This window comes from Colletotrichum graminicola, assembly GCF_000149035.1.
Source record: "Colletotrichum graminicola M1.001 genomic scaffold supercont1.17, whole genome shotgun sequence".
Taxonomy (NCBI): domain Eukaryota; kingdom Fungi; phylum Ascomycota; class Sordariomycetes; order Glomerellales; family Glomerellaceae; genus Colletotrichum; species Colletotrichum graminicola.
The window spans coordinates 430,745-443,352 of NW_007361021.1; the positions used below are offsets into that span (position 1 = coordinate 430,745).

Sequence of the window (12,608 nt, forward strand, 5' to 3'; positions counted from 1 at the left end):
GTCGGGTGGTATTTGATGTCTCACCTAGGCTTTCTGGAAGCATTGTGGGGAGGAGAAGGGCTTTCCCGCGAAGGTTGTGGCGGGGTTTGGTGGAGGGGTTTGCAATGTCACAGTCGGTGTGGTTTAAGATGCAGGACGCCTATGCAGCGCCAACGAAGCACGAGTCGGTATGTATGGACATGCGAGCTCGTATTCAAACCCGGTCTGCCAGGTTTGCCGTCTTTCGCAGTGTCTGAGGCTAACCATCACGCACCGTTCCGCAATCATCCCTGGTCTCCCAAGGGCGAGCGATGCCTTGACCAACATCTTTCCAGATCTTGGTTCAATGTTGAGCCCGCGCATCGGTGTGAGCCCATACATAGCTGTATGCACAAGGTGCAGCATGGCACACCTGTTCCCATCGAAATGCCGGCGCCAACGTGGGAGCGTCCGTGCCCCAGACACGCTGCCCGGGCCGCCGGTGCTCCACTGGCCCCGTTCCGGCTGCGCGGGGCCCCGGGGGAGACCCGCCTGCCCGGTTCCAGCAGCCCGGGCTTATTTTGACAACACGCCTACTGAGGTGCAAAGCTTGGTCTGGGGACACATATCTCCTAGCCTCAATGACCCGGGATATGTGGACCAAATGAGAGCTACGGGACGAGTTGAACCTTCTTTGCATAGGCTTGTAGAATTCCGTGGTGACAGTACATCAACGGGATATCATACGATGCCGGAAACGATAAATGGCTGACTCCTCAGTCAATGTTCGATCGAATGTCTTGTAACTTCTAAGTGCAATATCAACGATTTCATTAGAATGAGCCCTCGATCCAGGGACTGTACTGAATAGTCAGAACCCGGACAACACTTGAGACGTGGTCTCTCCAGGAATAATAAGGCCCCGGGCTGTTTCCATGTGCATAAAAAGCTGTTTCAGAACCGGGAACTCTAACCGAGACAGCATCAACAAGCTTGAGTGGTATTGTGTATTCTTATTTGGAAGGAAAATTCAAACAAAGAGGTGTTAATTTAGCATTATATGACAGAATGGATTGGTCTGGTTCTGTTCTGACCGTAATGCTTATTCTCTCCGTTTCAAAAGTTAAACTCGGATGGCTAGGAGCCTTATAACCATACAAGCATCAACTAACATCACTTCTTGATCGGTCGCGGCTGCTGTTTTGGATTGCCATGGTGCGAGAAATCCCTTTGCCTGGGGTTTTTTCATGTTGTTACGTGTGTATTGTTAGGCTCAGTGGCGAAGTCAGCCAGGATGGTCTTCTCTGTTGTGCTCCAAGTCAACCTCCTAATCCAACATATATCAATACTCAGGTCCCCATATATGAACAACACGATGAATTCGGCATTGAGAGGCTATAGGAACACAAAAAGTGAAGATATGAGAAGGAATAACCCCAAGCAGTATCGAACCTATTCGGTCAGTACGGGGAGCTGCGCCATGCTTAGCTCCTTTCAACATGAAGATCCCATAGCTATGAAGATGCTACCTAGCCACAAGTTCCTCGTCACGAGGCAGTCCGACTTCAACTGTTTGAGTAGTATGTCCTCATCTTATGGTCTTGGTGGGGCTTTCTGGAAACCCTCAAGACCTCGAACCAGACTGAGGACAGCCATGAACATGTCCAACGCTATTGAAGTCTTAAATAGCCCCATATCATGTTCAGATCGTTTGAAACGTTTCCAATATATGCAATGAACTTTCCGCTCCAGTCCATTTGCCAATCACCCTGAACAAGTAGCAATCGACACCTGCCCTGTAAAAACTTACAAAGGGCCTTGCAATAGACCAAGCATCTAAACTAATATGAGCTTTTGCCATTGAGAACTGTCTCGTAACTCATTCAATACTGGCTCGATTAGTTCGTCATAGCCATTAGTTAAGGCCACAAAACGTACAGAGACCAACGACTTCAAAAAATCAGGGAACACAAAATCACAAAAATTTTAAACCCGGACGGCAGGAAAGCCAAAGAGCCATCTTTCATACCTATTAACACACGGGAACCAAATGTTCGGGCTTATGATATCTGAATCTGGTCACAGGGCTGCCAGATGTACATATACCCTCCACGCCGCTCCGGAAGACTCCGTCGGGAACAGGAAGACCAAGAGGCCGAGAAGACGGCGAGGCCCAGATGGCCGCTGCGGCTATCCCTGGGCTTTATAAAAACCACCTGCACCACGGCAGATGCCTTCGCTGGCATATGGGCTGGCAGGTTGAGATGCTAGAGAGGCATAGTTAGTATGTGAGTTGGTATGAGAGGACAGTACAATACCTCCACCCCCGCCTTCTACTCGACCTCCAAGAAGCGCGCAAGATGTCACACAACTTGGGGAGGAACCTTCAAATGTGCGGACCAGTCATCGCTATGGCACTGGATGCTCCTCTATATATCTACAGGGCGCACAAGTAGTAACGAAGCAGGAATCAGGGGTTTATCATAAGAACCATCAATTGTATGGTTTCATCTCTTCGAATTTCTTTTCTAAAGAATCGCTGCCCCAAATTATTACAGGGGAAAGCATCACATTTTAAACCGTAGTCAAAAAAGAAGAAAGAAAGAAAGAACCAAACGCCAGTTAAGTGTGCGTAACATCATTAATACATCTGGCGAACCAAAACTTTGGCTAGGGGAGGCGGGAGTGGAGTGGCCAGCACGAGGCAAGAAAAGTGAGTGTGCGAGAGAGAAAGAAAGCCAGCGACTGTGATGTGAGACAACCATGCCCACCCTCAACCTGAACCCGACTTCGTATAAGATGACCCTCTCAATTTGCTAGCACGGACTTAGTCACTAGATACTGTCCGCGTATTAAGAGTGGAACTGAGCGTCCCAGTGCTCGTTCTTGATATGCATGTGTTCCGGCATCAGGGAGCCAAGGGCAGGCGACCCGTGCATATCGTCATTATGCCCTTGAACATGTTGGTGATCGCACAAGACACCGACTCCAAACCCCTCAATGTCGTAGGCGGCGTCAAAGGCTGAGTAGATTGGACTAGGGGCCCAGGCGTTGTGGTCGTGGTTGTGCTGGTGGTGGTCTTGATCGTGGGCACAGGACATGGCTTGGGGGAGATCGAAGGTCGGGTGTGCGCCCATGAGGGTAGTGGACGGGCTGAACTGTAAGTTTTGCGGTGCCGAGAACATGTCGTCGCTGCAGGGAGTGAGCATTCTCGGCTGGAAGGTGGGCTGGCATTCCGTGGCGGTGGGAGACGCCATGGACGTTGGTGTAAACTGTTGCCGGTAGGAAGTTTTGTGGTGTTCCTGTTTGACTCTGACAGGAGACCTAGGACGGGCTTCGGCGTGGTGGCGTATCGACTCGAGCGTCCCTGGTTCGGGCTTGACCCGTTCGTCATGGGAATCCTCCTCCTTTTTGGGCGGCTTCTGCTCCTTTTTGTTTTTCGTGACCCGATTCTTATTTGCTACGGTGGCTCTGTTGCGCTTCTGGGGCTCAAGGCCCAGCATCGCAGAGCGGAAACGGGAGTATCTCATGCGAGCAGCATGCCCGTTGGTGATGGGCTGTGCCAGTATCGGATCATGGGCAACGGCGTTCCAGTCAATCTGGACAACACAAGGTGAGCCAAGGGTCGAGGGGGATGGGTTGTCATCTGCATTACTCACGTCTTTCAAGTTTTTCTGTTTCAGGATGGCGAAGAGAAACCTCGTCATCTGGTTATCTGTGTTGGAAGACATGTTGGAGGTGTCGATAGGTCTGCCACCTCGAGCTGCCCACGCTATGAGATGAAAGTCGATAATGAGGCCAGTGAGCTCGAGGGAGGGGAGCAATTTGAAGTGCACAGTGATGGCTGCAGAAGCTTTTGCTCGACCCGGTCAACCAGCACACGACAGGCAGGTGTGGAGGTGAAGTGAAGGAAATGAGTCACTGTGAAGATCGGTGAGGCAAGGCGAGAGCCAGATATATGGCATCCAAGTCAGCAGGCTGCGATGTGGAAATGGTACAACCACTGGGTGCGATGTCAGTCACCCTTCGGTGTGGGAGGTCAATGAAGGCGAGGCGGACAAAAGAGGCAGACAAGGAGGGATTCGCCAGAAGTCAGCACACCACCCCGGGACATCAACGGTAGTTATAGGTACTTTGGAGGACCTTGGACTCCGGAGCTAAAGGGAATGGGATATGCAAGTCGGCTTGATGCTGTCCCCCCCGGGAGCGAACTTGATGGGGCAAGCCGTGGCAGCGCTTGTGGGTGGGAGGAGCGCAGCGGAGCTTAATCAGTACAGTATGAAGAAAAAGAAAGGCGAACGAAGATGCTTTCAGGGAAGACACCGCAGCGCTTGGGCCGATATTTTATCGAGGTGTGAAAGTGGCAAGCCCCCTTGGTTGAGACACAAGGAATCAAAATAGTCCCTTGTTGCCTGGAGTTACGACCAGGCTTTGACGGGGACGCAAGGCCTTGAGGAGGGGGGCGTGACGTTTGTGGAGGGAGTGGAGCGGTCGTAAGGTGGTGGTGTGGGAGTAAGTAGCTAGAGCTGCATGTGCATGGCATCATCCATGAACGGGATGGACAGTTTGAGGTTTTGATAGCAGCTTAGCCGAGCACTGATGCAATGTTGGAGGGGTAGAGTCGAGGCAGCGTGGGTGTGTCGCGGCGCGGGGCCGTGTCATCTCTCTTATTCGCGTAAAGTGGTTTCCGATTCCGCTAGCTTTTTTTTCTTCTCGACTTTTTTCTTCGTCTTTTGCAGATCCCTCCCCTGCACTCAGCCGACGAGATGGAGTCGACTTGACTCTACCCGACGAATGAAGGTTCGGGCAGGCTAGCGTGTCCACTGGCATGCAATGATAACTGTGATTTGCACTCGCACGTAGGCAGAATTGACTCGTCAATTGACGCGCACAGCTTTCGTGATACTGGGGTAAGATTTTTACCCCCTTGTCGGTCAAACAGACCGCCCCAAATGCAAGATCCAGGAACGACCAGCGCACCACTTGGAAGCGGAGCAAGGATCTTAATGGATGGCATGAGACAGAAGCGTGGTATGGGGTGTGTGACTCACCTCTCGAGTAGTGTAGCGTCGGAAATGGAGGTGGTTGGGGCGTGTTGCGGCATCCGGTTCGCACTATTCATTGGCGGCCCTCCCGCAACGAGTCGTCAAACAAACTTGGACTGTCTCTGGTTGACGAATACCATTATGACGACGAAAAAAGCGCCTGCAGACGCGTAGGTAGACATGTATTGCGACATGTATGAGCTGGCCTTGTGCCTGAAGGGTGTCATGCTAGGGAAGGATTGTTGAGGCTTGCGACGCCGGACTGCTGAGATACAAGGTACGGCGATAAATGACAAACAGAGTTTGGGCCTTTTGGCCCGATATGATACCCCCTGGATTCGTGCTTCAGTCAATCATTGTGTCGTAATTTCAATCTCGTGTCTAGGCCGGGACATTTGTCGGGTCAATCGAGATAATGGAACAGCCTGGTAGTCGATGGTCGAGATAGCCGTTTGACGAGCAAAAGCCGTATGAATATGGGACCAAATTGCATAGAAATCAGATGATGTACATTGAAGCCGTGAGACGGGTAATTGTATTGCGAATCGGTTGCGTTGGTGTCCTGGGCAACACGCGATGAAGTTGGTGGGATGCCGTGAGGTGGTTGGGAGACGCGTTCTCGCGAACTCTGAGCGGGGCACTGTGCGACCAAGTTTTCGCCAGGTTGCCACGAAACCACGTGATGGGTCCAACCGTCTCGGTCACTGGATGCACCGTGCACATGACCCGCCGGCGACTCCCTACGCGATGGCTGCCTGAGGCCTAGTCGCATCCGATCTCCACACCGACCATAGCCGGTTGAGAGTTGCGCCGGACGCTGAAAAAAGCAGCGTTGAGAGGACCTGGGTGAAGGGGTGAAGGGGCCTCCGACGGATTTGGGATGAGCTTCCTAATTGGCAACCTCTTTAAGCAGGTCACATCTCGTGGCATAAGAGGTCGAGGAAAAGGGGATAAACGAGATCATGCTTTCGGCCTGGTCATTCGAGTCTGTGTTAATCCCGTCAAACTCAAGTATGTCGCTAGCTCTAGTCAACATCTGCAACACGGCTTGAGGCGCATACGAGCGGATTGCACCATCGAGTATGTCCTAAAGTTGATCTCCCTTGGACCAGCACGAGCGCCCGAGAGATGGCCGCCCGCCCAATGTCTTACAATCGCCTAGGCTCTTGAACGCAACGTTGTCTCGCAGGCTAAAGTCTTTCATGTCTCAAGGATCCATACGACACAGACCCTCCCTTTACTAGCTGAGCATACAAAATGAGTAAAAAGGTTGCAAGATGATATCTTCGATAGCTTTAATGGTTACTTTCGCACAGAATGCAACTGTGCAGTGTTGAGAATAACAGGTTGAAACCGGATTGGAGCGAACTGAGTGTTTCCCCTGTCAATGATGCGACTGCATTGGCGCTGGGCCAGCGAACGTCTACTCTGTACGATGTACGTACCTAGAGGTAGCTTAGCGGGAATTGTCCTCAGTGCTGCTACACGGTTAAACGTCGGGCGGACCGGTGGACGATGGAGTGAATGGGCCCGTCACGGTCCCACCAGCGTCTCTGAACCTCGAAACGTAGAGGCAAATAACAGGTTGATAACCATGTTTATACTCCAAAGAGTCCGAGGAGTACTTCAACACATTGCTTTCAAGCGTATTTCTCATATTTACTCCGTCGGGAGGTCCAAGAAACTAGGCGAGCGCGTGCATGTAAGGCAAGCTCTTTCTCGGTGAAATGTTGAACCGATCCGGAACCACATTTTCTACGGTGTTTCCCCTCGAATGGAGACTCGAGGGACGAACACCTTCGGCGCAGTCGTCAGCACACTACCAATTTCTCTCGTCTTCCACCGCGATAGACAACTACCAGCTCATCCACTTTCAATCGTATAAGTCGCGATTATCATCGTCGCGAACCATCCACCCCCTCCGTCGCTGTCGCCATGAACAAAAATTGGAACGACAGGGCCGACAAGGACCTTTTCTTCACCATCCTCTCCGTCAAGAACATTGGCGTCATCAGCGGCTCAGAATGGACCACCATCGGCAACCACATGCGCACCCTGGGCTATGGCTTTACAAACGAGGGCTGTCGGTAAGTCTGCAATTGATATCACTGTCTCTCACTTTTCCGCCCGCCCACAATGAACTGCACCAAAACCGAGTTATGGGCAGCCGAGGCATTTCTTGCCCCCCTTTGCGTTCTTCCGTACTGTCCTTTTCATTTTCAGCCTTCTCTGGCCCTCTTATCGGCTGTCTAAACCGCCGGTCATGTTGCAAGAATTACAAACGGAGGTGCCAAATGGATGTAATTGCCCTCACTGGCTATCTTTATCGGCTTTCTCCCGCCATCGATGCCATTTCTCCCCATCTCTCTCGTATGCCTCTTGTTCCTTCCGCTCATCATGTTCCGGGGACGCCCCCATGAAGCATCTTTCGTGAAAGCCGAAAGACGTCGACGGTGAAAAACTTTGGGCCCTTTGCCTGCGCGCTGTCTTCGAGTATCTTTTATGTCAACTTGTGTTTCACGCTATGTATTAGTCAACCAATTTTTGACACCTTTCTGTCTGTCTCCATCATCAGCGTGTTGCGCAATCATTTGGTTTCGTCTCATATCTTCTGTCAACTCATCATGGAGTTGAGGCTCTACTGCACCATCTCGATGGCGACTGACACTTCACAGGCAACACTTCCAAGGTCTTCGCCGTGCCCAACACAAAGCTGAGACCAACGGAGGCAGCCCGGACAACCCTCGGAAGCTTGATCCCACCACAAATCCGATTACCCGTCGTCCTGGACCAGGTCGCGGAAGGCCCAAGAAACAGCCTCAACAGCCTGCCCCAATGCAGCTTCCTGCTCTTTCTAACCAGCCCAGCCAAGTCGCTCAGCCCGGTCAAGTCGTCCAGCCCGGCGAAGTCGTCCAGCCCGGCGAAGTCGTTCAACCCGGCCAAGTCATTCAACCCGGCCAAGTCATTCAGCCAGGCCACCCCGGTCAGCTTGGACCTGACCAAGGACTTCAAGCCGACCAATCTACCCAACCTGAACATCAACCCGACCACCAGCATGATCATCAGCCCGACCTCCATCAGCCCGATCCCCATCAGTTAGACCACCAGCCCGACCATGGTCAGTCCATTCAAAACGATCAATCACATCAACAACCATCTGTAATATCCGATGACCTCGGTGCTTTGCCGGAATCTTTGGATCTCCCTCTCAAGGAGGACCCTCTCGACATATCCCTTAAGGAAGACAACGATGACGAGCAGGACGGCCACGATGCTAAGAGAATCAAGCTCGACAACCCCCCTCACGATCCTTCCCTTGTTGATGATGAAGCCGTATTAGCTTTGGCCGCCCACAGTGAGGCTCCTTCTGTCGATGGCTATGCTTCTGAATATCCAACAGCTGGTCTAACGGGGACGGACCCGCACAGCTTCACCTATAATGGCGAGACATAGGATAGAAACCTGGCCCTTGAGATGGCTGATAGCATGGTCCAGAGCTCAGGCAGTGGCAGTTGTATGGCTCAAGACTTGCCTTCAGATCAACGGGGTCAGGCAGATTAGTATTGCTACCTAGAACCAGTTTTATCCGGTCAAGGCGTTGTGCATCAAAGCGAAAGCGGCATCAGGAGCGAGGGTAATGAACACGACTAGGTGCCTGGAGTTTGGGTCGATTGGGTATTTCATTGTTTCCTTTCATTCATCAGTCATCATCCAGCGTATAGCGTAGAAAGAACCTGTCTCGGGCTGGCATTGACCGAATGCCTCCGTCGAGGTTGGAAGTCTTCCACAGGAGAAGAAACACATCAGAGTTTGCTAGCCACCACATGATGTTTATTTCTTTGAAGGCATCCGTGATTTCTTTCTACCTGAGCCCGGAACCTAAACAAACCGCTTTTGCGAATCCTCGTGCCAATATTCTACCATCGTCCTTGAGCCAGCCAGCAGGTTCTCAGAAGGTTCCATGAAACCTAAGATAGGTCTTCAACGTTCTGCATCTGCCAATCTGTATTTCCATCCAACGTACTATCCTGTCTTCTGCTGCCGTCCAGACTCTGCTACCATTCACATAGACTAGGTAGGCTGGGCAACTCCCGTCAGGTATCAGCCTGGCAACTCCGAGACAGCCACAGCCACTAGGCTTCTGTGACCCTCCGTGACCCTCCGTCCCGGCTCCTTATGCCCCCCCTTACCAACGGCTTCTTCTTTTCCTCGGGCCAAACGATATATCTACCCCATGAAGAGTTTCCTCATCACCAACTTCCTTCCTTGCCATTAGTCAACACTCGCAAAATACCCGTTGCCACCCGTCACCATCAGAGACTCCTTTCACAATAACATCACCTTCGAGAAATTCATCGCAACAATACCGGCAAGATGTCTGAGAAGCAGGCCGTCAGCAAGTGGAACAACCCGACGTTCCTCCACAGTTTAATGCTCGCCTTGTACGGCCAGCTCAAGGGCAACCTCAGCAAAGAGGTCAAGGACGCGATCGAGCAGAAGATGCATAGCGACGGCTTCGAGGATGTCACCTGGGATGCCATTCGGTAAGTCTACAACATTTCCTTGAGTTTCCCTTCTGGTTCTTCCTGCGGCGCACTCTCGCCACATGCGAGTCTGAGACTATTTTCTAGCGCATCGCTCCTTCTGCGAGGCTGCCTGCTGTTTTCTTCAGTTTCCATAACATTTCCTGTCCTCATTTGCAAATTTCTTGCTTGCTTCGCACATTCCTTTGGCGTTTATATTCTTCTCCTCGCCTCCAACTTTCCATCTCTCATCTGTTTTCACCTCTGCTCTCACCTCACCTCCAACCACTCCACATGATTGTAAACCACAGCAACATCATATCACAAGCACTCTTCATTTTCACCACGAAAACGATGTCTCGCGTAACTATGAAGTGGACTCCTGAGGACGACCAGCAGATTCTGGTCGCCATGGTCAAGACCCTGACCCCGAGCGCCGAACAGTACTCTGCCATCATCCAGGAGCTCCACACTTACGGCTACAACTACACAGTTTCTGCTCTCAAGTGTGCCTTCCTTTTTCTTCATTTCCCTTCCTTGCGGTTTCACCTACAAGGCACCTACTTCCTCCAGCAACGCCCGCCTTCCTCTTTCCAATAAAACTGACTGTCGCTCCCGTCTCGCTCTTTCTTTTCCCTCTTCCAACTTTCACTACGCAACACTTCTCACAGCAGGTTACCACGCATTCTGCTATAACTTCTTCGCATATTCCCCTACATCGCCAGCATTCATACAAACATTATTCGCGATGGCCCCAGCTACTGTTTGGGATGACAAGGCCCGATCCGATCTGCTGGTTGCCTTTCTGACCGTCACCAAGCCTTCTAAGGAGGATTGGGATCGTGCTTTGGCTGCAGTCCATGAAAAGGGCTACACCTACACCGCAAGCGCCGCCATGTACTTTCTTCCTCCCAAACATATTGTCTTCACACCTTTCTCATACATTTCATCGTCACCGTTGCCAGTTTGAACATGTTTACATTTTTGCATCTAAATGCTAATCTTTACGACAGACAGCACATTCAGAAGTTGCAGCGCAAGGAGCAGACCCCTGGAGACAGCGGTGAGGCCAGCGCCACTCCCACCAAGAAGGTCGCCAAAAAGGCCGCCACTCCGCGCAAGCGGAAGACTCCTGTCAAGAAGACCAAGAACGAGAGTGAGGCCGAAGATGAGGAGGAGCAGGAGACTCCTGTCCCCAAGAAGCCTCGCACTCCCAAGAAGCCTAGGCAAGCAACACCTTGATTGAGTTCGTGAGTTATGCTGACAAGGCCCACACAGCATGAAGGAGCAGGCCGACGACTTCCTCAACGTTGAAGACATGGCTGGCGACCGCTTCGATCACAATGATGCCGAGGTCTAAGCTCGACTTGCGCGTCTCTGGCTAAATGCATCAATCCGACCATATAACCGCTGCACATCTTGGAGGACGCTTGATTTTCTGGCTGATGACTTGGAGGCTTGGAGGCTTGGATTGATGATGGTCGGGACGACAGACTTGAATTGTGCACATCTTTGGCATCGGTACAAATCTTGCCTCTTTCTCATGCTTCGTCAGTCATGATAGGCCATTGGTTGCCTAAGGTTACGGAAAAGTTCTACTGAAATCAAGAAGCTTGGCTTGCTTTCTCCAACTCGTGGTCTTCTCTCTTGTGGGTCTGTACTATGTAGCGACTGACGTTGACCAAAATGGACCCTTTTGTCTTATGATTCAACATCTTTCTATTATGGCCGATGCCAAACCTTCCATCAATTCCTACAGAGGTTTGACGCAATTGATGCCCAGCTGTTGCAAGTCCACAAAGCTTTTCAAATTTTGCCTCACTGGCTCTTGGGGATAAAAGATGGCTTCTATCATGACAGTGGCTAGAATACTAGTTCAATATGCCAGAAGATGGTACTGTGAAGAGTCTCTCGGTATAGATACTGAGCTTTGTGGTTCCTAGTGAACCTAGATACAAACATGCTTGCTCTCCCAACTGCTACTAGGCACTCCTTGGGGCTAGCACACCTACTAGAAATGTTAGCCTCTCAAAGTGAGTAAATAGCTTCATCATTCTCTCTAGTTCTATTAGAAACTATTAAAGTATGTGCACATCCTGTCTAAGCTCAGCATACTTAGTCCTTCATCTCACTGAAGACCACTAGTTGCGTTAACCATGTACCCTTTAGTGGAGGGTTTACTCTTCGTTATCTCATCTTCATTCTGATAGGTGTGTAGGATATAGGGGTATGTTCTCTAATATGTATTAACATAACAACATCCCCTGAATCCCTCTTGCCAGTTGGGTTGCAACTGGCTCGATGAGGTACATGACCGGGTGAATACTGTGTCCACCCCAAGTCCCTTCGCCAGCCTCACAATACCTCTCGACAGTTTGGCCAGAAATCCCTTGAGGCGAGTGCCCGCCTTGTTCAAGCCTACCACCCTCTTTCCTCCTAACCCTCACCAGCTTCAAAGACCTTTCACCCAAGGCTAAGCTATATAAACCATCTTCCTCTGCCACTCCCCCTCCACAATTTCTTCTTCTATAACCCGCATTCTTTCTCTTCAATCACTCAGTCTGCAATCGAGTCTCTCAGCAGTTTGAGGGCCAACATCAATAGCCTCGCTATATACAGCACACAGGTACGTGTCCTTTTGATATCTCCCCTATCTAGTTATGATGACTATTTTGAGCGAGAAAGGAATCACGCTATATCAGATTGGTATTTACTGTCATGGAATGCCTCAGACTTCTTCATCGCCCTTCACTTTGATTTCATCTGTTACATTACCGCTCTTGTACTACCTCAAATTACCACTTTCAAACCAACTCATTTAATACTTCCTAGCCTCTTCCACAATTTCAACGTCTTCCACGTTTTATCGTCATCAAAAGGCTCTGCTGTTCCTTTAGCTCACTTCACATCTCTATTCTGCACCGCTCTTGCCTTTATACCCCATTAATTTTGCCTCTCTCTAGTTGCGCTTACATCTCAGGACAACCACTGAATCTCTTTCTGTATCCGAATCATATTTGGCTGGAACGCATCTCATTCCTACTAACCGCCTCACAGTCACTCAACTTCATCAGCAATCATC

The 12,608-nt window shown here is 50.7% G+C and overlaps 4 protein-coding genes across 4 annotated transcripts; 3 read left to right on the forward strand and 1 right to left on the reverse strand.

The window, feature by feature from the left end:
• Window positions 1-2,810: 2,810 nt before the first annotated feature.
• Window positions 2,811-3,689, reverse strand: GLRG_05176 (uncharacterized protein; the record flags this gene model as incomplete). The annotated part of the gene is made up of 2 exons (XM_008095861.1): window positions 2,811-3,557; window positions 3,618-3,689. The coding sequence occupies 2 exons, from the start codon at window positions 3,687-3,689 to the stop codon at window positions 2,811-2,813; spliced, it is 819 nt and encodes a 272-aa protein (XP_008094052.1).
• A 3,249-nt stretch (window positions 3,690-6,938) lies between these two features.
• On the forward strand, window positions 6,939-8,456 carry GLRG_05177 (uncharacterized protein; the record flags this gene model as incomplete). Its single annotated transcript, XM_008095862.1, has 2 exons — window positions 6,939-7,090; window positions 7,679-8,456. 2 exons carry the CDS (start codon window positions 6,939-6,941, stop codon window positions 8,454-8,456), a joined length of 930 nt encoding a protein of 309 aa, XP_008094053.1.
• A 921-nt stretch (window positions 8,457-9,377) lies between these two features.
• Window positions 9,378-10,126, forward strand: GLRG_05178 (uncharacterized protein; the record flags this gene model as incomplete). The annotated part of the gene is made up of 2 exons (XM_008095863.1): window positions 9,378-9,547; window positions 9,838-10,126. The coding sequence occupies 2 exons, from the start codon at window positions 9,378-9,380 to the stop codon at window positions 10,124-10,126; spliced, it is 459 nt and encodes a 152-aa protein (XP_008094054.1).
• Window positions 10,127-10,274: 148 nt separating this feature from the next.
• GLRG_05179 (uncharacterized protein) lies at window positions 10,275-10,886 on the forward strand (the record flags this gene model as incomplete). Its single annotated transcript, XM_008095864.1, has 3 exons — window positions 10,275-10,423; window positions 10,540-10,717; window positions 10,812-10,886. 3 exons carry the CDS (start codon window positions 10,275-10,277, stop codon window positions 10,884-10,886), a joined length of 402 nt encoding a protein of 133 aa, XP_008094055.1.
• Between the last annotated feature and the right edge of the window lie 1,722 nt (window positions 10,887-12,608).